General features: G+C 38.1%; 1 protein-coding gene across 2 annotated transcripts; it reads right to left on the reverse strand.

Moving 5' to 3' along the window:
* Positions 1-15,945: 15,945 nt before the first annotated feature.
* LOC145043166 (uncharacterized) lies at positions 15,946-19,531 on the reverse strand. Of its 2 annotated transcripts, XM_078991735.1 has the most exons (16): positions 19,080-19,531; positions 18,922-18,983; positions 18,759-18,826; positions 18,528-18,647; positions 18,329-18,436; positions 18,201-18,252; positions 18,001-18,118; positions 17,859-17,889; positions 17,749-17,772; positions 17,493-17,617; positions 17,314-17,395; positions 17,091-17,213; positions 16,944-16,997; positions 16,772-16,841; positions 16,607-16,640; positions 15,946-16,502 (listed from the first exon to the last, which is right to left on the reverse strand). In XM_078991735.1, the coding sequence occupies exons 1-16, from the start codon at positions 19,270-19,272 to the stop codon at positions 16,093-16,095; spliced, it is 1,674 nt and encodes a 557-aa protein (XP_078847861.1). In that variant the 5' UTR covers positions 19,273-19,531; the 3' UTR covers positions 15,946-16,092. The 2 variants fall into 2 exon arrangements, with proteins under 2 accessions (XP_078847861.1, XP_078847860.1); XM_078991734.1 differs by lacking the exon at positions 19,080-19,531 and having other exon boundaries at positions 18,329-18,434; positions 18,540-18,647; positions 18,922-18,980.
* Positions 19,532-24,481: the final 4,950 nt, after the last annotated feature.

Here is a 24,481-nt window from a genome sequence, read left to right on the forward strand (position 1 = left end):
GGTCTGTTGAAGAAGGAATAAGATACTTTGAGGAGCCTTGATGTAGAAGCAAGCTTGTGGATCTGGGATCTTTGTCTTCTTAAGAAGCTCTAGAAGGTATAAAGTTCATACCTTGATGACTTAATTGTTAGATCCCATTTTTAGGTGTTTTTATGTTACTTTTGGTCCCATTAGTCCCAATTTTGTGCGTGGTTTGTTCTTGTCATTTTGAGTTGTCCTTTCAGACCCTAAAAGGGGTCCTAAGCCACAAAAATGAGGTCCTAATTGTTAGAATTGCTTCACACACAGGGACCAATGAATGCTACGGACCACCCCGCAGTCTTAAAACACTCCCACACTAACTGCCAACTAATTGTTAGAATTGTTAGAATTTCATGTACCACAGACCTTCCACACGATACCCCCGAACCGATCTCGAATAGGAACATGAATAACAACTGAACATATTGAAACCTGCTCAACAAGATGCAACCCCCTTATGACCAACTAATGATTTATGGTATGTAACAAATCTTAACGATACAACTCAATCAATAACTGATAGTTAAATCACAAATGACGCTTACCCAAACCAATATAAAGTTTCCAAACATCATAAATACTGATAATAACAGAAAAGAAATCAAAATCTAACATACCCGTAATCTCGCATGAGTCTTCACCTCCTGTGTCTGACACTGCAATGCCCGGCTCCTCTCTTCTGTGACTCCAGCCTTACCAATACGACCATCATTGATCCTAAAGTAGTCGGAGCAGATGCACTCACTGTTCCTCCCATCACCATCGGGCAATCGGCCTTCTTGTGGCCCACCTGGTTGCAGTGAAAACATAATGTGCTTTCCCCCAGAGGGTAATCACTGCTGACACGACCAACCATGCCACACTTGTAGCAGCCAAAACCCCTAGAACGACAAACCCCATCATGCAATTTCCTACAAATGTTGTAGTGACCCCGACCTGCTGGCCCCTCAATCGTTGATTTGAAGTCTTGGGTCACTTCTCGGGACCCTCCGCTACCTGGACTTGATCTGGGCCCCTCTTCCTTAGGTGCTCCAAGTCGATCTCCCACTCTCGGGCTCTAGAAATCATATCATTCAAGGTCTTGCACCCTAAAATACTCACAAACTCCCTAATATCATCCTGCAGCATATCATGATACCTTACTGTAACGCCCCGATTCTCAGGTATTGATTTATGGTTATAAATTTTCATGTTTTCAAGGTCTACTCGACGATTTGGTTGCCCTGACTCATCGAGTAGCAGCGGGTTGGTCCACGTGTTTAAGTGACCTACTCGCCAAGTCCAAGAAGGGACTCGACGAGTAGGAGCTGCAGGGTGAAACCCTTATTTCCGGGGTTTTGCACCTTATTTAAGGGATCATCAGCCTCCTTGCATTCCCTTGAGAGCTCAACAAAACCCTATTATGTGAGTGTGTGCTCCATTTGTGTGTTTTAAGCTTTGGAAGAGGATTCCTGGTGAGAAGAGCTTGGAGAACAAATGGCTAGCAGCAAGGAACGTGTGGGAATCAGAAATTTACCTCAGTTAGCATCAAGTGAAGGTATCAAATCGTTATCTTGACTTCATTTCCTTCTAGATCTCATTTGGGTGAAGTTTAGGGTTTTTCTAGCATATTAGGAAGCTTCCTTGTGTATGAGCTAAGATCTGAAGTTGCAACTGCGGATCTGAGCTCTCTTGGGTCTCTAAGTCCATAAAGTTTCCGGATTTTGCAAGTATGAGACTCTCCTTAGGAGTAAAAATCCATCAAAATCTTGTATTTGTCATTTTGGATCTTTAGAGCCTTGCATGCACGTAAAGTTTGCAACTTTACGTAATAAACATTGTAACGCCTGCAGATTTGGGCTAAACAATTTAGAGACAATAATCATCAAAAATGACTTTTTAATAAAAGATTATTTATAAAAAATATTCTTAACCGAGTTATAGTATATGTCACAAGGGTTTCGTACATATAAAGAACACCGAAATCCGAGTTATAACGAAGAAGTTATGACGTGTTGAAGTTTTACGGCAAAACCGGCACGGCACCGAGAATCGTAAAAAGTGATTTTTTTTATAAAATACTTTTATCCTTAGAGATCTAAATGAAATTTGTAGTATACGTTAAACCGAGAACATACATAAAAAGAACGCCCAAATCTGACTTTGTATGAGGAATTTATGATTTTTTTAAGATTTCCCATAGCAATATACAACATGAACATTGAATTTTAGATCGACAGATTTTTAGCCAACACAACCTAAACAAGAATCGAAGATCTCGTTAATAGGAGCTCAACGATAATAATACAGATGAAAACGGACGTCGGATGAAGAAGTTATGAATTTTTAACGGACTTTTTGTGTCCTGACCTGTTAAAAATATAACTTTAAAAATAAATTTAAAATTAGCCAATGGAGTCTAAACAAAAGTTGTAGAGTATGGTTCCACCTACACGTGGATATAAAGAACGTCAAAAACGGAGCTCGTATGCAAAAGTTATGGATTTTAGAAGATAATTAGTTTTTAGAGTAACCAGCAAGTGACACGTAGCACAATCTGAGCCGCACCTTCTTCCCCAAGGCTTTGCATGAGATCGCAACACGTGGTACATTACACCCAGTTGAGTACGCTTAGCGTGACCCTTAAAAACCCATTACACTCAGCATAATTCTTGAGTACGCTCAGCTACTCGGCGCTTGAAGCCTATAAATAGAGGCGTAAATCACCCCATTTATTCACACCAAAACCATTCTTTCTCTCCCATTACCCCCAAACCTCTCTTCCCTTCCTTAGAAACTTCTAAGTGCTAGAGGCGAGTCCCGAAGCACCGGAAGGCTCCGAGAAGAAGAGCTTTCGGCTCAGAAGTTATGTCCGCCCAAAGCCCGGTTCTTCGCTAAATTCCAAGATAAGTGAGTTATGCTTACCCTACGCATGATCTCGACGGTTTACAGGGAAACTCGATGAGTTGGTCAAGGGGTTTACGGCCGTAAAGGTTAGGAACTCGACGAGTCACTAAAGTGACTCGGCGAGTTGACGAGTTATGTAAGGAACTCGGCGAGTGGCTGGTTGTACTCGATGTGTTGAGGTCAATATGGATTGTTGACCTTGATCGTTGACTTTAACTTGACCAAGGATTGCCTAATTGACTTTTGAGGCATTTTGGGAGATTGGGAATTTACAAGAGTGTTTCTATGGTGAATATAGGTGGTGGAGTTTGTGCTGGTGATCCGAGAGTTTGAGCTTATCTTTCGAGTCGACAGTTGCGAGGTGAGTTATCCTTACTATATCAACAGGGTCTAAGGCACCAAGCTCGGCCCTTTATGGATTGTATCTGGTTATGGCATTATATGTTTAATGGTTTGCATCCTGGTAGTTAGGATGTGGTTATGTTTATGAATAGTGACCTGGTTAGGTCAGTGTCCTGTTATGGGATGGTTTTGTGTGATATGTCGGTATGCTCTGTTAGATTGGTATCCTGATAGATAGGATGGTATTATGTGTTATGTGGTATGATCTATTTTGATCAGTTTATTGTCTATAGACTGTTATGTGATTATTTGTTATATGTGCACATGTTTGTTTGGCTGTTGAGGCTTATATGCTTTGTGCGATAGCCAATAGACCTGGGCATTCCAACCTGCTGGTTGTGGGCCGTGAGTATTCCATCCGGAGGATGATTGGACTCATAGTATGTGGGTATTCCAACCTGTTGATTGTGGGCCTGGGGGTATTTCATCCTGAGGATGATTGAACCCACAGTATGTTAGCATTCCAACCGACTGGTTGAGGGCCTGGAGTATTCCAACCCGATGATTGACTGGACCCATAGTATGTTGTTTATGATTATATATGTATTATCATGGGTATGGGTATTTTGGGGGAACTCACTAAGCTTTCGGGCTTACAGTTTCAGTTTCTTGTTTCAGGTACTTCTGGAGATCGCGGGAAGGCGAAGACATGATCTTACCGCTCCTCCTGCTGTTATGACTTTTATGATTTGATACTGGGATACTCTAATATTTATTATTTTGAAAACAAACTATGTAATGTCAAATGGTTTTACGTATTTTGAAAAAGTTTAAATTTGGCATGAATTTTATGGGTGTTACAAGTTGGTATCAGAGCCTTGGTTCGAGTGAATTGGAGGACCATTCATATGAATCCAGTCTCAAATCGAGGAAAGATTTTCAAAATGGTTTTAAATGGTTTTCAAAATAAGTAAAGGAGGGTGCAGGGTGTACGATCAGCCGGATCCAGTAAGTAAACCCCAAAATACCATACAGTTATTTGATTATGTGATATGTTAGAACAACATGCTAGTACTAGGCTAGGAATTTTCAGGATTTGCATGATAGAATTGTCTGATTACATGATGCTTGCTAACCTAGGGTTTTCCTTATATGAGATTGACATCATTACTGTAGTTGTTTGTGTATGTATCACGATTGTACATAATTAAGATCTTATAGCCTGAGAATGTTTGATTTGGCCTTATGTTATGTTCTTATTAATTAGGGCTTAGGGTAGGATCCGATATTCGAAAGTCTATAGGGTCCAACGTTATGTATGGTTAGCATACACTTGTGTTGCAGGGGTTGGTGGAAATCTCATGGATGAGTGAGGTCGAGCGACCACCATATGCATGTAGAGTGTTAGGGTGTTGTGATGATACTTGAAACAAATAATGGTAGGTGTAGAAGGTAGTATGGGCTCATACTAATGAAAGCAGAGGACCTATACACGTAGCAAGGAAGTCACAACCCCTAGGGTTTTGTCGGGAGTTGGTTCCCAGTTATTTATGTGGATTGTCTGATATCTTCCTGTTATATTTTTAGTGTGGTGGTTACGAGGAGTTTTGTGTCTGGATCCGGATCGAGATCAGGGCAGGGCGATCAGGAGGCCCTAGCAGCGCCTGGGGTTATCGACCAGGAGGGGCTAGTGTTGACAAAGGACTTAGTCAGGGAGATCATCCACGAGGAGGTGGTCGAGGTTGTCCGGGGACAAATTTCGGAGTTGTTTGGGTCTATTAACACCACCATTATGGAGTAATTTGATGACAAATATGCAGCCCTCGCGGAGATGGATGTCGCTGCAGCTGCATCAGCTGTAACAACGGCAGGAGGAGGAGTAAGAGCCAGTCGGGGCTTCCAGTACAGGAACTTCGATAACACGAAGCCCCTACTTTTGATGGGACTCAAGACCCCATCAAGGTTATGAGGTGGGTTTCCGATGTGGACGGATGTGTAACATCCAGAAAATTCAGGTATTATATTTATTCTTTTTATTTTGAGTTTTGAGGAAGAACTCAGCGAGTTGGTGCGTAGATTCGCCGAGTAGAGACGCGATTTCTCATCCGGGTTAATGACCAGACTCGACGAGTCGCAATGGTGGACTAGGCGAGTCAGCGCTGTTTAATGAAACCCTAATTTCTCGGGTTTGGGGCCTATTTAAAGGGCCTTATGGCCGTCATTTGTGCTCACCAGCCCCCAGAGCGAAACCCTAGTGCATTTAAGCGTGTGGAGTGAGAGAAGGAGCCATTATCAACCTTGGAGGTGTTGTTTAGCAAGGGAAAGGAAGTTTTAGCTAAGAGGAAGCAAGAGGAACAACTTCCTGAAGATTGGAGGTCCAGAACATCACATTTGAGGTACAATTTTCGAACCCTTTTCTATTGAGGTGATGTTCATGTTGATTTAGGGTTTGTTGAGCTCTTTTGTGGCTAGATCTAGTGCCCATTTGGTCCCTTAAGCGAGTTAGGTTCTGGATCTGGACCCTTGGAGGTCCAAAGTGTCCCTTTGTCCAAGTTTTTTATGAATCCATGGAGATTTTTATTATCTAAATAAAACAAGTAATAGAAAGGGGTTTTCTCTAGTTTTGCAAGACTAGAGAAAACTCTTTCTATTACTTGTTTTATTTAGATAATATTAGCATATATTTTAATTGTTTACCGTTCCCTGTGTCCGATACCCTACTTACCTGAACTAAACTGCTAATCGATAGGTACACTGCCTTTCGTGTGTTTGTCTTTGTGTTTAAGTTAGTAGGATTAAAACTAGTTGGTTTTACACACATCAAGTTTTTGGCGCCGTTGCCGGGGAACGGTTCAAATAGTTAATTTTATTTGCTAACTGTTATCATTTTTATTTTATTAATTATTTTTTTTTAATTTTAGTTTTATTTTTATTTATTATGTATTTTCCAAATCTCGATGCTTTTGATGCTTTTCTTGAGGAAGTAGTGCAGGAAATTAAGCAGGAAGATGAGGACTATGACTCAGATGATGATTTGAAGAAATTTGGAAGATGGTTAGATAACTTCTTGATTAACGAACAAGTGCAATCTGAGTCACAAGAGGGAAAGCTACAAGATGATGAATTTAATCCAAAAAGAGACTTAGACGAGCTGGAAAGATTGCTAGCAGAAGGGTTAGATGAAGAACAAGAACAAGCTGAATTGCAGGAACCAAGCTGTGGTTTGACTATTACCACGACATGGCCCCCTATATTTTCAGTTTGTGTTTTGAAGCGCGGGGTGACGACTCCAACTTTGGAGAAAGTTCTGAGGCACGATCCGTTTTTGATTAGTATCCAACCGGTTCCAACCTTTTTCAAGATTGTTGGGTTTCATGAATTCGAGCTTGTTTGGCAAATTTTAGAAGAAACGAGCCAACTTTCACAAATTGGTCCAAAGAAAATATTTAATGCAACGGATGGATTGGCATCGAATTTATTAGAAGTTTATTAAGTTGAGAGTCCAGCTAAAGACTCGCACAAAAAGAAGCGTTTGCGGGAGGCAACCCGTCATTAGAGTTTTCTTTTCTTTTTCTTTCTAAACCTCTAGTGTTTAAGGATAATTTAGGATTTTTTTATTTTAATGTTTTTTTATTACTTGGTTTTTGTTTTTGATCTTTTCAGTTTGAGTGTAAGGATGCATGTGAGGGTCTAGAGTCAAGGCTGATGAAGCTAGAAATCGAGTTTAGGCGAGAGAGGAAACGAAGTTTTGAGTCAAGCTATGAGTCCAATTGATAGAAGGGTTATATAGTGTTTATTACCTAAAGAAAAATGAGGGAAATTATTAGTTTATATAACCCCCATACATCAGAAACGGACTTGCGCAGAATAAAATTTTTGTCACACAGTGGTCTACTCGCCGAGTGCATCTTATGGACTCGCCGAGTCCATGTGAAAATTCACGATTCTTCTTCCATTTACGCTTCAACTCGGCAAGTCTACATACTTACTCGACGAGTCGCTCATTCTTCTTACTTTTGAGCTGAAGATTTGATGACATTTGATATGGGCATTGGTTCTATTCTTTGAAGATCATTTTCCGAGCATTTCCAAGAGTTTTTCCCTTATGTTTGGAGCTTTTATAAAGACTGTAGCACACGAGATTTTGACACCCAATGTATGGATGAGCTGTTCCTATGTCTAACGTCAGCTGAAGATGGAGCTTTAAATGAAGAAGTTCAACCTCGCAACTACTATCCCAGGGGAGTTTGTTCCAATTCCCTCTTTATTTTATTGTTCTTTATCATGCGTAATATGCAATGGGGACATTGCATAAATTAAGTGTGGGGTAGGGGGTTGGTTATATTAGTAAAATTTTAGTTAAATTTTAGTTAATTTTGAAATTTTTGCATTAAAAATTGTTAGGGCTAATTTAGAAAATTTTGGTAAAACAATTAGGGATCATGCTAGTATTATATTTGATGATTGCATGAAAACCCAAATGTTTAGTTGAGCCTATATACGTTCTAGTGCATTTGTGGCTTCCTTATTCTAATGAAATCATGAGACAAAAACACGACCTCGCTTAGTTTGAAGGATGTAATATGTTTAGCATCATGTACCAGAAATGTATCCAGGAAAATTATTATCGTTAACCAATAAAGGTTGAAGTTGAGCGCCCTTGGTTAAGCATGTAGGTTTTGAGTGAAAAAAAAAGTGAGTTACATGTTAAAAAAAAAGAGAGAGAGAATTACAAGAAAAAGTTTGAAGAATTTTTGGAGCATCAAAGTTAAGTATGAAATTAGAAGATCAAAAATTCCGAAGAAATTCAAAAAGTTGAAGATACCAAAAATCAAACAACAAAGGTGGTGAATTCAAAGAAAATTAAAGATCAAATGTCAAAAAAGCGAAGAATTCCAAAGAGCTCCATAGTGGTATCATAAATTGTAATTTTCTAGATTATGTATGCTTGGGTTGCTCAACCAAAAATACCTTGAGGTTAAGAGGTTTTCTGAGGATGGATTCGGAGGGATGCATAAAATGAGCATTGTTCGGAAAAAGTGGGCGAATGTTTATGAGGATTGTGAGTATTTGGAGTATGGGGGGTTCTTTAGGAAACATTTTAGACACAAATGCATGCGTTCCGGTCTTGGCATAATGGTTGGGTTCGATTGGGATTGTCTTATGTAATATTAGTAAAACCAACTAGTTTTAATCCTACTAACTTAAACACAAAGACAAACACACGAAAGGCAGTGTACCTATCGATTAGCAGTTTAGTTCAGGTAAGTAGGGTATCGGACACAGGGAACGGTAAACAATTAAAATATATGCTAATATTATCTAAATAAAACAAGTAATAGAAAGAGTTTTCTCTAGTTTTGCAAGACTAGAAACTTAAACAATTAACTAAAACTTAAACTAAGAAACTAAGAGCTAAGCAAATAAAAATCAACTAAATTCAATAATAAAGAGGACTTCTGTTTAGGTTCGACTCATTTGTTCCCATGGATGATTTCAATGTATCGGATTAATTCTTCATTGGCTACCGACTAAGATGATTAGTTTCACGTTTGCTATTACTAATCCTTAGGAAACAAATTAACTCAAGCAGTGGCCGGTTGTCTAAATCAACGGATTTCCTAGTTATTGATTCAGGTTAAATAAGACTTGTAATAGTTAATAAAATTTGTGATTCAATTAACCTCTTGTTGATGGTGTATCACACAAGCTCACACATTAACTTACCTATCTTCAAGTTAATTGTAGTTTCATATTCGTTATTCCTAGACATACAATTATGTGGTCACGTAAATCATATGAAATTAGCAACTAAGAGATGTTCATACAACTTAATTACTGATTTATTAACAGAAGAATAGTTATTGTTAACACATAAGGTTCTTTAACAAGCTTAATAAAACATAATCACCAATTAAAATTAATCGTAATCAAATAATCAATCCATGTTCACAAATTCATCTACCTAAACAGAAGTTATGAGTTTTTAGCTCATGATTGCAGTAAACATAAACTCAAAAACGAAATCAAAGTATGTAAACATGATTCAAATCAAAGAGTTACTAAGAATAAACCAAAATTGTCTTGATTCTCTTCACAATTGAATGTAGGGTTGATTCTTCAGTTCCTCACGACCTAGCAGCACTTCCAATCGTTTCTCAGCCTCCTAGGGTTTCTCTCCCTGCTATGATATCGATCTGAAAGTCCATTTATATAGATTTTCACAAAACAGAGGCTACTCGGCGAGTCCAGTGACCTACTCGGCGAGTACGTCACTTAAAACCCGTGTACGGCAAGTCAGCGCGTCCAGAATCGCGAAACTTCTGACCAACTCGGCGAGTAATCAACCCTACTCGCAGAGTACGTTTAGAATCAGCATTTTCTCAAAACACGAAAGTCATCCGAAATTGTGTCTACTTTTCAGAACATTTTGAATCTCGTCAATCGGAGTTACGGTTCATGATATATGGCCAAAACACTGACGAGGGGTCAAGTTGTCCAGCAACATCCTTCTTTCTTCAAAATCCAAGATCCATGCGTCCAATCGCCAGTTCTGCTTCCTTTTCCTTCCGAGCATGTCATTATTGCTGAAAAATGAAATTATAAACTAATTAAGCACCTTTTGTTCATTAAATGAGATAAAATCAACATAAAGTATTAAGATAATGCATGAAGTTTATAACTAAATATGTCCATATCAATTTTGGTTTGGGATCTTTGTGTTTGAGGTAAAAACACCATTTATAAGTCATTAGGTGTGATATGAACACTAAGACATGAACTTTACGTGATAAATAAGCTTGGAAGGACTGTATCTATGAGTTAGTGGAACAGATCTGGCCTCAGAAGGTCGTTTGGGGTTGTGCATGGGATGCACTCGTCGAGTCTATTGGCAGACTCGACGAGTTTGTGCGGGTTGTTCATAGATTTCGAACCAGGGGTTGAGTAACCGAGTTGGGTGAGTGACTCGGTGAGTCAGAAAGGACTCAGAGGAAATGGGGTCCTCATAGGGACTCGACGAGTCGGGGTTGACCATTGACCATTGACCAGAGTTGACCGGTGTTGACTTGATAGAGTTAGTCAACCTTAATTAGGAAGTGTTAATTAGAGATGTATTGTGTTATAGGAGGACTATAGCTCGGGAGATCGAGCACTAGTGATTTCAGGGATTTACGAGATACCGAGACACGCGAGGTAAGTCTTCTCACTATACTTTACCTTGAGTAGGTAAATAGAGTTATGTGATACAGTGCTTAATATATATTGTATGTTCACTGCATTCTTCTATGTGATTTATGTTGTGCATGCTTGCAGAGTTAGAACCTAAGGGTTCACAGAGTTTGGGTGCACGGACCCACAAAGTTATAGCCTCGAGTGGCTAATATGTGTTATATGTGGTATTTTGGGGAACTCACTAAGCTTTGTGCTTACAGTGTTTTGTGTTATGTGTTTCAGGTACTAGTGAGGATCGCGGGAAGGCGCCGACTTGATCAGTACACACACAGGATTTTATGATACGAGATCTTGGGATATTGTTATATGTTATACATTGAGTTTCAAACAATGATGTTTTTATAATTTAAAAATGAATTATGTTTTTATAAATGCGTTTTTTTTTTTTTTTTTGGAATTTTACAGTGTTACAAGTTGGTATCAGAGCCTTGGTTTGACGGATTCGGGTACACCTTCGGGAGTATTTGAACTCAAACTGAGGATTTGGAAAATATTTTCAAAAGAGAACCAAATTTTCTAAAAGAAGTAAAAGATTTTTAGAGAAACACAGAGCAGAAGCGTGTGTACGATCAGTCAGTGCCCGAACGGTGATTTCCCAAAATACATTTATATTATATGTTTATGAGATTGATATGATGTATTCTCTTGCTAGAGTGGGCTAGGTATTCCTATTAGGACTAGAGTGCCCTGATTTGTGATGCCTTAGCCTAGGGAGAGGTGAGCTGCTATGAGATGCTTGAGAGTGAATAGGTAGCAGCGAGGAGCTTATGAGAGATCTGTTAGAGAGTGGATTATGCATAGTAGAGTACTTGGGATTTGGGATCTGGAGAGGAGGACTTGGGGTGTATACTGACACGGTGCGGACAGTAGTATTGGGCCCATACTACTGAAAACACCAGGTCGGTGTATAGTCCAAGTAAGAATCTTTGGGATGCCAGGGATCAAGGAGGGATGAGTTATCGAGTGCGAGTATACTCGAGTGAATTTCTAATATATCGTATGTTGTATTTCAGAGGTAGATCATGGTGAGGACACGTCTTATGCCAGAGAGCAATGTAGCTAGTGATGAGGAGATCCGCTGGATCATCCATGAGGAGGTGGTTGCGGCCATCAGGGCAGAGATACCAGAGATGTTCGGGTCTATTAAGACCACGTTTATTGAGACTTTTGACGAGCGTTATGTTGCTCTTTCTGAGGCTGCTGTTGCAGCGGCCACCGCAGCTGTTGCTGATGCAAGGCCGCAGGGTGGTGATGCGTTGCTGTTCCGAGAGTTCAGCAACACGAAGCCACCATAGTTTGATGGGACGCAGGATCCGATTGCGGCGATGAGATGGGTGCATGATATTGAGGGTTGTTTCTACACATGCTCATGCCCAAAGCACTTGAGGGTTCGATTTGCGCTGAACCAGCTTCGCCTGGGGGCGAAGGACTGGTGGAAGTTCACGACAGCACACTATTCTCCAGCAGAGCTTGCTGCGGTGACCTAGGAGAGGTTCACCACCATGTTTCGTGATGAGTACGTTCCTCCGGTGGAACGGGATCGGTTGGCATAGGAGTTTTTGACCCTCAAGCAGGTTACATAGTCCGTTACAGTTATCACCAGGATGTTTCATGAGAGGGCGATGTTCTGCCCTGAGCATGTGTCATCTGAGCAGGCACGTATGAGCCGTTATTTGAGTATTTTGCGGAGGGATATTCAGGAGTTCGTGGCGAACTCCTCGTACCGGACATTTGTCGAACTTCAGGCGAATGCACAGAAGAGGGAGATCGAGCTAGAGACATTTGCGGAGGGATAACCACCTCATAGCCCTAATCGCATCATGTGTACCATCAAACGTTGGGGGCTTTGTATTATCAAAGTCCCGGTACTGGAAAGGCCTGTTGGCTCCTCCTCCAACCCCTGCCGTTGTTACAGCCGAAGTGGCTGCAACGGCAGCTGTCTCTGCTAGAGCTGCATATCGCTCATCAAAGTACTCAACCATCGTGGTCTTAATCGACCCAAACATATCTGGTAACTACGCTCGGAATGCAACAACAATCTCATCGTGCATAATCTCCCGGATCCTGGCATCCAATTCCTCGGTCCCTATCTGTACCACGGGCTCAGGTGCTACCGGCACCTCCAACCCTCCGTCTCCCGACCCCGATCCTGATCCTGATCCTGATCCGGATCCAGAAGCAACATGTCTCGTCACCACCATACTGAAGTATATATACAAGTCATCATATAAATAACATAATGTCGGGAGACCAAAATCCACAAACCATAGGGGTTGTGATTTCCTTGCTACACGTATGGGTCCTGTGCTTTCAGTAGTACGGGACCATACTACCTTCCATACCTACCCATATTTGTCTCAAGTATCACCACAACGCCCTAACAGTATCATCAACATAGAAATGCGTTCAACCCTCACTTATAGAGGAATATCAACTATCTCGCATCTAGTCTCACCACTTCTCATGAATCAAACATCCATGAAACTTCCATCATCCCCTGCAGTGCTAGTGCATGCTAGCTGCACATAACGCTGGACCCAATAGACTTTCGAATATCCAATCCTACCCGAAGGCCGAATCAACATTCTCAGGCTATAAGGTCTTTATTATGCACAACCGTGATGCATACACTAAACATCTACAGTTATGATGTCAATTCCACATACAAGAAACCCTAGGCTAATAGGCATCATATAATCAGGCAAATCTATCATGCGATTCCCGAAGATCCCTAGCCTGGCACTAGCATGTTGTTCTAACATATCAGAATATCAAATAACTGTATGGTATTTTGGGGTTTACTTACAGGCTCCGGCTGATCGTACCCTCTGCTCCCTCCATCCTTTATTTTGAAAACCATTTTAAAAACTTACTTTCCAAAAATCTCCTTGATTTGAGACTGGATTCACACGAGTGTTCCTCCAAGTCACTCAAACCAAGGCTCTGATACCAACTTGTAACATCCATAAATTTTACACCAAATTTAAACTTTTTCAATCATAAATAAAATCAAACAACGTTTATTTACAAAAATGATTTCAAATCAATATCCATCAGAGTGTCCCAAAATCATAACATAAGGATGAGGAGCGGTACGGTCACGCCTTCGCCTTGTTATGATCTCCTGAAGTACCTGAAACAATAAACTAAGTCTGAGGGCTTAGTGAGCTACCCCCAAAATACCAATACCACACTGACAATACCATATCAGTAATAAGCAATTAATCAACATGCATACTGGGCCATCGGCCTAATTGGACTGCCCTACCGGGCCTACAGTCTGTCTGGATCTATCCCGAGCCTTCGGTATGACTGGTCCGCCACGTGGTCCTACAGTCTCCCCGGACCGCTCATAGGGTATGTTGGCCTTCAGCACAAAGCAGGACCGCCTCAACCCAACCAACAAGCAAATAACCATGTGCGCATAACTATCATATACTGGCATATACAAACATCAAACATATTTATCTCACTGATCATCAATCATAGAATTCTCCTGTAACTAGACTACCGACCTAGCAAGTCACTAACATACCAATCCCTACGGATCATAAGAGCATAACGTACTGTCTACCCTGATTCCGATCTAACAGATCATAAGCACGTGTAGCATACCATAACAATAACAACTAAACGGCCGACCTTGGTGCCGTAGACCCTATCGATATAGTGAGGATAACTCACCTCGCAGATGTCGACTCGAAAGTTAAACTCCAACTCTCGGATCACTTGACACAGACTCCACCACCTATTATCATAGTACAACATACTCATAAGTCCTTAACCTTATAAGGTACTCCATAACCCACTAGTCAACCCCTGGTCAAAGTCAAAGTCCTCAGTCAAGGTCAACAATCCATGTTGACCTTAACTCGCCGAGTACCCTCGGCTACTGGCCGAGTTCCTTGAAGCACTTTCCAACTCACCGAGTCATCGGGGTGACTCGTAGAGTTCCTTCGATTCTTGATCAAACTTTAAGGCCACCCGTCGAATTTCCTCCTTGCAACTCGGCGGATACACACGCATACATATCCTGGAGAAAACTCATCCGACTCGCCGAGTTGTTCTTCAAATCGTCGAGTCTATGGCAATCATCATCGGACTCGTCGAGTTGTTCCTCCAACTCGTCGAGTTCACGACCATCTTCATGTGACTCGCCGAGTCAACCTTGCCACACGCCGAGTCCATTCAGTCCTTTTTCCATACAGACCTATTTTGAGCCATGTAACGGCTCTAAATCACAGATCCAAGCTTCTAGGGCATGCTTAACACATAAAGTTGCAAACTTTACGTGCATGCATGGCTATAAAGGCTCTAAATGCATATTTTAAGTTCTTAATGGAGCTTCATGCTCAAGAGGGACCTCAATCATGACCAAAATTGTAACTTTATTCTTCTAGAATCCAAGGAGGGTCCAGATCTGAAGTTACAACCTCAGATCTAGCCCATAGCTCATCTTACCAACTTAATATTCCAAAAAGCCCTAAACTCAACCAATAGAAGAGATCTACAAGGAAAAATGGCGATTTGGGTACCTCTAGAAGATGATAACTGAGATAAGTGTTGATTCCCACACTCTACTTGCTCCAATCTCCTTCTCCTCCAAGCCTTCTCCCTCCAAGGATCCTCTTTTCAAGCTTCAAACACACAATGGGCACACACACACGTATTAGGGTTCTCAAGGACTCTCTAGAACTGTAAAGAGGCCCAAGGGAGGCTAAGGTTCCTTTAAATAAGGTGCAAAACCCCGGGATTTAGGGTTTCATCTGTCAGCTCCTACTCGCCGAGTCCCAATATGGATTTGTCGATTAGGTCACTTAACATGCGATCCCACCCCGCTGCTAGTCGACGAGTAGGGTAACCAACTCGTCGAGTAGGGCTTAACCCAAGAAATCTTATTTAAAATAATACCTGAGAATCGGGACGTTACATAACTCTAGTCTTAAAATGATTCTACACGTAGTAAATGAGCGAAAGTGTTTATAATTTACCAAAAAAAGATCACGAGATGCACAAAATTGAAGGAAAACGAGGAAAAAGGTGAGGGTGGTGTATAGAAGGAACGAGGTGGGAAGATGAAGGAAAATACGATCAAGATTAGAGAAAGAGAAGATCACAAATGGGAAAAAGAAGGCATCATCTCGATCAAGAGATCATTTTACAGGGATTAGATCAACAAAAAAAATGAAAACCAAGTCAAAAGTTTTGACTAAATCTAATATGTAAAAGCCAATCTAACATGTCAAATAGATTTTTTTTGGACCTAGACTTCCTTTGGACCCAAACCCCTTAGCTTTTGTGGTGGAAAAAACTAAAATGTCATTGATTAATGTTTGTCTTAATTTTTTAATGTAAAAATGACCAAAAGGGATAATTATTAGGATAATTGAACTTGAAGTTATTTTGAACAGCCAAAACACTTTTTTTAGTTTATTGGCTTTTAGAAAAAAATCAATAAGCAAATAAGCCAATTTGAGAAGCCATCTCAAACACCTGCTAAATATAACCACATCCCAACTAAAAAACAACAGTTACAAAGGTGAATCATCAAAATATACAAAGATTAGCGAAACAAAAAGTTACAACTACAAACTGCCTAAACCCCTTTGTCTAAGATTTCTTGGGCCTTCCTCTTCCTCTTTTGGCCGGTGTTGGTGTTGGTATTGCTCCTCCCTTTGTGGCGGCTGATGGGCAGCCTTTGCCACCTTTCTGCTTCTTCCTTCCAGCTTTTTCATCACTACCGTTTTCCTCTTCGACTTCTGACTCAGGTGGCTCCTCAGATTTCGTCTTTCTCTTGTTGGATTTTTCAGATGTTGCTCCTCCCTTTGTGGTGGCTGATGGGCGGCCTTTGCCACCCTTCTGCTGCTTCCTTCCACCACACCCATTTGCTTCTCCATCACTATCATTACTGTTTTCCTCTTCAATTTCTGACTCAGGTGGCTCCTCAGATTTCGCCTTCCTCGTGTTGGATTTTTCAGTCTTCTTTTTAGGTTTCTTAGCAGTTGAAGGTTCTTCAATCACTGAATCAAAGGAATTCATGGTTAGGGTATAAATTAAAGAGAGAGAGAATCTAAAATTATGAAATTAAATCTCATTTGTGAAATGCAAATGAGCATATGCATACCTTCACTGGGATCTTTGCCATCATAAACATCAAGCTGTAGAAATAGAAACAACAAGTCAACTTGGAATTAAATAAACTAAAACCAATAAACAGATTATTTCGATTCCTACGGAATTAACCATTCCATTCCTCCCCTGTTTCCATAGTACTACAGATAAAGAATACCTTGTCAAGCCGTTTCCCTACATTTGATCTATCAACCACCACCAAGGAATGTGCTGAACCACATGCAACACTACACAAACACAAAAAAATAAATAAATAAAATAAAATAAAAATACGTAATATGTTCATACGTATATATAATTAATTATATATGTATGACTAAAATACAAACCCGATAACATGCATATCCTCAAGATCATCAACCTTTTTGGGTATCGCTGAAGATCTGCAACCCCATAAAACACAACAACTTAGCAACCATGAAATGATTTTTTTTAACTGAAATAATAAAGAAAAATATATATTATATATTATATACTTCTGTTGATTAGGCCCATATCCAAGTTCACCAGATTGTGCATTGCCCCAACTTATGCATGAAGTATCCGCACCAACAAAATAATGCATATTCCCTGAATCCATGCATCTTATGTTCCAACCACTGTAACATTACAACAGATAGATGAGTATTTATTTAAAATACAAAATTAAATGCAAGAAATATCATTTGGAGAAGAAGGTCAAAAGTCAAAAGTCAAAACCTGAGATCCATGAGAGGTTTAGGGTACATCCAATTATCACCAGTAACCTTTATTTTACCCCACATGTACATCTGCCCTGCACCTGGATTACAAAATAATAATAATAATAATAATAATGAAAAGAATTAATAAAATAAATAAATAAATAAAAGTGTTTAAATAAAGAATTGAAAGCATACCAGCAGTAGAGGCAGAGTTTACACAACCAGCTGAAATAACCGCAGTGGGTGGTAAAGTATTATGCTTTGTGAAAACATCAACACGCCGAGGGGTAAATTCGTCTTTTTGCTCTCTATGTCCAAGCCTGTTATGTTATGTTATCAAGATTTTAGATGTTGCATCAACTCGAGCGTACTATTACTGATTAAAGAATGGAATTGGAATGGGAATTGGAATCTGAAAGAATTGAATGGAATGGAATTAGTCATATTTTACCTTCCATATCCTCCATTTCCCCACCTACAATATATTCAAGATGCAGCATTAGTCATATTTAAAAAAAAAAAAAAAACATATAATCATAAACTAGATACATGATAACTTACGTATAAAGATAGCCCTTTGAACCCAATGCAACTGAAGAGTCAAAAACACTTACAAAGTAAAAACAAACAAATGTATAACAAAAGAAAGGTATAAAGAATGAGCAAATCTTTTAAAATTTTTTAAATGTAAAATTTAAACTACCTGTATGATTAGACCCACAAGCAATTTTGATTATTGTTTCCTCAGAAAGAGAAGTTATTGCCTTAGGCACCGGTTGAGCTTCATAAGCAAGCTTCACAGAGCTTTCCTTCATGTTGTACTACATAAAAATAAACACAATCCATTAAAGATTAAAGATTTTATAATTAAACTAAAACATGATAAAAATGTTACACAAATACCTCATTATCAGTTCCATGTCCAAGTTGACCATACTGTGGATGTCCCGCAGTTCTAAAAACCAACAAAAAGAAAATTATTTAAACATGTTAACAGGTGTAAATCGAAGAGGGTAAAATTGACAATTTACAGTATCGAAGCGCCTTCAATGGAAGATAACCAAACAGTAAAATCAGCCCCACATGAAACATCTTTTACGTCCGTTATAAGACAACGTACTGGAGATAATTCAAACTCTACATAATCAAAAACACGTGTTAGCATGAAAGAATCTTCTAGAAGCCAAGAAAATAAGCACGTGATTATAAAGAAAACAGAGGAAATCCCCATTTTTGGTTGACCCCGTTCCAAGTTGACCATGTTTGTTCCAACCAAAAGAGAAAGAAAGGCCATCTTCAGTTTGAACAACAGTATGACCTAACCCACTTCCTGCTTTCACAGCTTTGAAACTGAAAAAGATTTGAAAATTTTCAAAATCGAAAAACAAATACAGAAATAGACTAGAATCGAAGAGTATAGTTTGCTTAAAGGGTATCCAAGGTTTCGAATCTTTGTCTTACTTAGACAAACCAGTCACGAGTGTTGGCTTCTCTCGAATGATTTTATCACCGTGTCCAAGTTGCCCCTTCTGCAAATATAGCACAGTGATTTACAGTTTAAATCATACGAGATTTCGATTTTGATGGCTATTTTGGTATATGTGAGGAAATGATATGAACTCACGTCATTTCGTCCCCATGTGTAGCAACGTCCATCGATATCCAATGCCACACAATGACTAGATGCTTCATAAGATGTTCAAGAACAGTATAAAGTTTCGGGTTTTAACAGTGTATCTGTTGAATTGGTCCAAAAATGAAAAATCGTTGAGCGGGACTTACCGCAGCCTGATGCAACGAAGCGGATGTCGACGCCGACGAGAGGACGAAGTCGTGTTGGAGAAACTAAGTTGCTTATCGGTGGCACGTGACGGCGGTCAGCGGTGCCCCAATATGTCGTACGACAGAACAACAGTTCCCCTCCTTTCACATGCTCTTCTTTCTTCTCTGTCTCCAGCGCTACCGACGACGACATTTCCGGTCAAACAAGAAAAACGACAGTCCGACAGGTAAACCACCGAAAAACGACAGCAAAAGTAATGACCGAAATAGAAAAGAGGGGTTTTGCTAAAACCTTACTCGAAGAAAGGGAATGTAAAGCGCTATAGGAATGAATTTAAAAAGGAGAGAGAAAGAGAAGAAATGGGAAGCTATTTATGTTTAAACTTAGTTCAACAAGCTATTTGGTCCCTTTACCCTGTTACCAGTATCATTTTGTTTCTTTGTGAGGATGGAGTCGTGCAGGATACAAAGCCGATTGTGGATTATACCTAGATCTTAACCTTCATATAGCTAAACTTCGAATATATTTCATCACGACTACGAATTCGGCAATCCATTAAATCATGGAAAACCTTTCCAACTTTTACCCAAAAATTAGGAGTTATAGCATCTGGGTCTTCTGAAGCAGCTACTCATGTTCATGCTAAGTTATTTTCTTTATTTTCTAACCAATTCTTCCTTTTAGGAAACATTTGTTTTGAATGATAATACAAAACAAATGTGTAATTGTGAGAAAAGAAAAAAGAAAGTGTGTGACTATATAATAGAAAATGTGGTATTTATAGAGGATGTTTAATATGTTTAAAAGGTAATATATATATATATATATATATATATATATATATATATATATATATATATATATATAGACACACACATTACAAATGAAAATGTAGTTTTTGCAAACACAACCAATAGGATTGTCTGCTTCAATTCGTGATATGCACAACAAACCACCACGAAAACCATGAACCACGACCGGTCGGAATGGTGTGCACGGTCGTGGTCGTAGTCCAGGTCAACCACGAAGGTGGTCGTGCTATCCATACTGGATGGTCTAAGTGTGACATTCAAATGTCGATATGTGTGTATTGTGTTATGGGGTAAGTTTTTTTAATTTGTTTTTTGGTTTCTTGATAGGACATTAAACGATTAAATTTCCTTTTAACTTTTTCATAATAAGCTAGAAAAGTGTCTCGCTTTGCGAGGGTTAGAAGCCTTCAATGAAAAGTTAATTTGTATTGTTGTTGTATGTTAACAGTATGAAACATGATTATATACGTATTTTCATTTCAATAATTGTTTGTTAAATTTGTCCAACGTGATATCATAGCATCTATCTATTAACCATTTTATAAACTGACTCTATATATATATATATATATATATATATATATATATATATATATATATATATATATATATATATTCAGGTTCATTTGAGACCATTCTAATTTTGTGAGACCGTGAGACCAAATCTAAAAATAATTTTAAAATGTAAAATAAATAGAAAAATCCAAAAATTCTTTTTTTAAATATTATTTTCGAAACTTGAATTAACTAAAAAAATTAAAAAATAAATAAAAAAAAAATCCTGTTTTTTTTTTTTGAAAAATACGTGAAATATTATAAATAGAATATTACACTGACATATTCTAAAAAATAATTTTAAAATGCAAAATAAATGGAAAAATCTAAAAAATCTTTTTGTAAATATTATTTTCAGAACTTGAATTAACTTAAAAAAATAAATAAAATAAAAAAAATCCTATTTTTTTTGAAAAATACGTAAAATATTCTAAATAGAATATTACACTGTACATATTCTAAAAATAATTTTAAAATGCAAAATAAATGAAAAAATCAAAAAATTCTGTTTTTAAATATTATTTTCGGAACTTGAATTAACTAAAAAAAATTAAAAAATAAATAAAAAAATGCGTCTCACGGTCTCACAAAATTAGACCGTTTCACATGAACCTAACCATATATATATATATATATATATATATATATATATATATATATATATATATATATATATATAGAGAGAGAGAGAGAGAGAGAGAGAGAACAACGAATATCTACTTTGTTGCTATGGCACAAAATATAAAATAATCTTAATAAGGATAGACAGATTGAATAATGGAATGGGTACGTTGCATTTTGCACAAAAGGTATTAGTCTATGAAGCAATAAACTCACATCACAAAATCAAGATTTATTTTGAAAAGCTCTAAATGAAGTGCAGTTAAAGGACGATATTATTAACATTCAAAAGTAGAAAACCACGAAAAACCTTATATGGAACCTATGATATCCTAAGGATATTTAGTTGTGTATATACGTTTTATGCAAGTTGCGTTAATAGAGGTCGACACATCAATATCCATTAGCATTGCTTTGCAAATGCAAGTGAAATGTACCGAATTATGAGTATAGTAAACTCAAATTTCTAAGCATATAATAGGTGATTAGGAAAATTAGTAAATTACTTTCGTTACCGTATACAAAACAAAAGGTGGCTACTCTACAAACATCTAATAGTTTATACCATGAAAGACAAGACAACCTAAAAAAGATTAACAATTTAAAAATCATATTTTACATTTTATTTTATATTAAAATTTAATTATATTTAATTTAAAGAACTAAATCGATAAACCTTAAAGGGTTCAATAATATGTTTGTTTCTTTGAAAGCCTCTATGCTCTTTCTGCAATAATTATTTTAGGGCATGCTAAAAAAAAGAAAGAAAAAACATGATCAGAAATGAAAGGAAATAGCAATGTACATTGATATATTAAGGAATAATAGATCTTAAATGTTTATGTACCTTGTGACAACCGTCAAATTTTGGTCGGGTCTAAGTTAACAGTTCAAACTGATGAACTCATTTAGTGCTTGTATGATAGGGTATATTCTATGATTTCTAATGTACAACTTTTGATCATAATACAAAGTATCACTCAGAAGATTCAAATGTTCAGAAATTTCAAACCCTAATCAGGGTGAGTAAAGTTATGACTTCATAAAGCATTATTAAGCACCCTTCGGGGGTGTAAAACACTCATAATGAAACATAATTGGGTTTACGAACCTTGCATTACGGGGCCAAACACTAGTAAAGGCCATCAGCCAAGTCTCTCTCAATCTCTCTCATTCTATCTTTCTCTCTACTATTTGATAAACACCTGGGCCATCCTGACACTTCAATTAGTTGAAATCCCTTGAAACAAGAAGAAAATACGAAAAACAGCACAATGGGAGTGAAACCCTCTCAAGAGGTGAACCCTCCTCAAGAAACGAACCCTTCTGATGGGAACTTTGTGCCTAGCCGGGAAGATTCGCCCTCGCCCTCGTTCCGAACCTCCTCTCGCATGAAGCTACTTTCGCATCGAAAGTCACCTTCACACTTTCTCCACCCCACCTTCGCTGCGAATCCTCCCGAAACGAACCCTCTCCTTCACCTACGAATCCTCTCGGACTGAACCTTCCCTCCTGCCACGAATCTCCTCGCCCACAAACCTACCTTCGCATCAACAACCTCTCACCCTTGCAGATTCACTTCTTTTCCCGGTTTTTGACCACTTTCGCGTTTTAAGCCCGTTTTTGATGATTATGACGGAGGATTTTCACCCAAACTCGTATTTTGACATATTAGACCCCATAAACTCATATTTTATTTCTATTTTGGGGAAATTCTTGTTATAGATCATATATTTTGTACAAGATATCATCTATGGGTTTGTTGACTAGTCTAAGAAGTTATGACACCAAGTCATCCCCATACCCACTTTATGTTACTATTCACTCTCTATCTAGTCAAATCATTGTCCTTTCTACTCTTCCCTAACACTCTACTAGATTTTCTTACATCCAATCCACATAAAATCTATATCCCCCACATTTCCCCAAAGTTTCATTTGTCATATCCAAAAATCAAATACTTGCTCTCTCTTTCTCATTTATTCTCTCTGGAACCAAAAACTCCCAGGAGGTCACAAGTTTTTCCCCTCACTCTCGGTAAGATCTTCATTATTACTCTTAAATATTCTACATTCATTCACTTAAATCATGGATTTCTTACACAAATATCATCATATTTGTTCTTAGGACCTTCAAATCCATAAGCATTCTCCAAGTGTTCTTGACTTGGAAACCCATTTTCTTCAACCATCCATCTCAGGGGATCACTCAAGGTGAGTTCATACCCCCATCTTTTCATGTTTTCTTCTAGCTTTATGGGGGAGAATACAAGTTACAACACCAAAACATGCTCAAACTCAAATAACAGCTTTCAACAGAAAAGTTATGGTCCAATCACGAGCTGTTTTTACCACCTTAAATCAATACTTTTCAAAAAATGTTCAATATGAAAATAGTTCAGGTTTATACATTTCAAATGACTACTTCTAGATGTTTATACGATGTTTCTACAATTTATGGTGATTTTTACAAAACTGTCTATCACTACAGAAATGATTTCGGACTAGTCAGTGAAGATGGCCCCTTTCACACTGGTTAGAGACCATTAAAAATCATAATAAAATTTGTGAGCATAGTAGACACATTTTCTGAACTTCCGGAGTTTACGGATTTAGATTTTGAATCCCGATGATTTTTCTGTGATTTTTACAAAAATAGTGACAGAAAAGTTAAAAACGGTTACAAGTTTACTAACAGTTTGTAATTTATTGAGCAAAGTGTTTATCAATGATGACTACATATTGACTTGTGTTTCCTGTTAAGTTACACTTATGAAACATAAAACTCATCCATCGCAAGGGTTTTTATTCATTACAAACATATAAGATAAACTATAATAAGTATAGTTTATGTTTTGTTACATTACAATTTACTATGAAAGGTTTAGTTTTCACTACAAAAGTGTTTTTCATTAACTACAAACATACATGATAAGCTATAATAGGTATAGTTTATGTTATATCAAATCTATGAACTTACTAAGGAAGGTTATATTCCTACTACAAAAAGGATTTTTAATTAAACTACATGTAAACTCGTTAAATCCGGTTGTGAGGCACTACTTCATTGTACTCTTAGCGTACTAGTTAAAATGTTGTAGTTATAACTAGAGTCTTTAGTAGGGAGAGTGTGATATGTGTATATAGATCTATATTATGATTGAAAACCCACACCTTAGTTCCATGCAACATCTAGACCAGCAGGTATGGGGTGACAAATGTCATAACATTCTGACGCCTAAAGAATGTCGTAACATGTTACTATGTCAAGCAGTATGGTTATAATAACTCACATAGGGAAATAACGACACATATAGTTTACGGGGATCTCTAATGGTTTTATTTATATAAAACTGCATACAGTATTATAAGTATGGAAAAATACTTGTACATTTCAATCTTTGGGTCTTAAGA

This window comes from Lactuca saligna, chromosome 4 (assembly GCF_052625555.1).
Source record: "Lactuca saligna cultivar CGN05327 chromosome 4, ASM5262555v1, whole genome shotgun sequence".
In the NCBI taxonomy this organism is placed as follows: domain Eukaryota; kingdom Viridiplantae; phylum Streptophyta; class Magnoliopsida; order Asterales; family Asteraceae; genus Lactuca; species Lactuca saligna.

Bases quoted from the DNA above. Each gene is read 5' to 3' on its own strand.
- LOC145043166 (XM_078991735.1), bottom strand. From the start codon at position 19,272: ATGTCGTCGTCGGTAGCGCTGGAGACAGAGAAGAAAGAAGAGCATGTG. The intron at 18,119-18,200 runs GTATTTGTGTAA...ATTTTTATGTAG, and splicing joins GACATGGAACTGATAATGAG to TACAACATGAAGGAAAGCTC. The intron at 16,998-17,090 runs GTATATAATATA...ATGGGGTTGCAG, and splicing joins TATGGGCCTAATCAACAGAA to ATCTTCAGCGATACCCAAAA.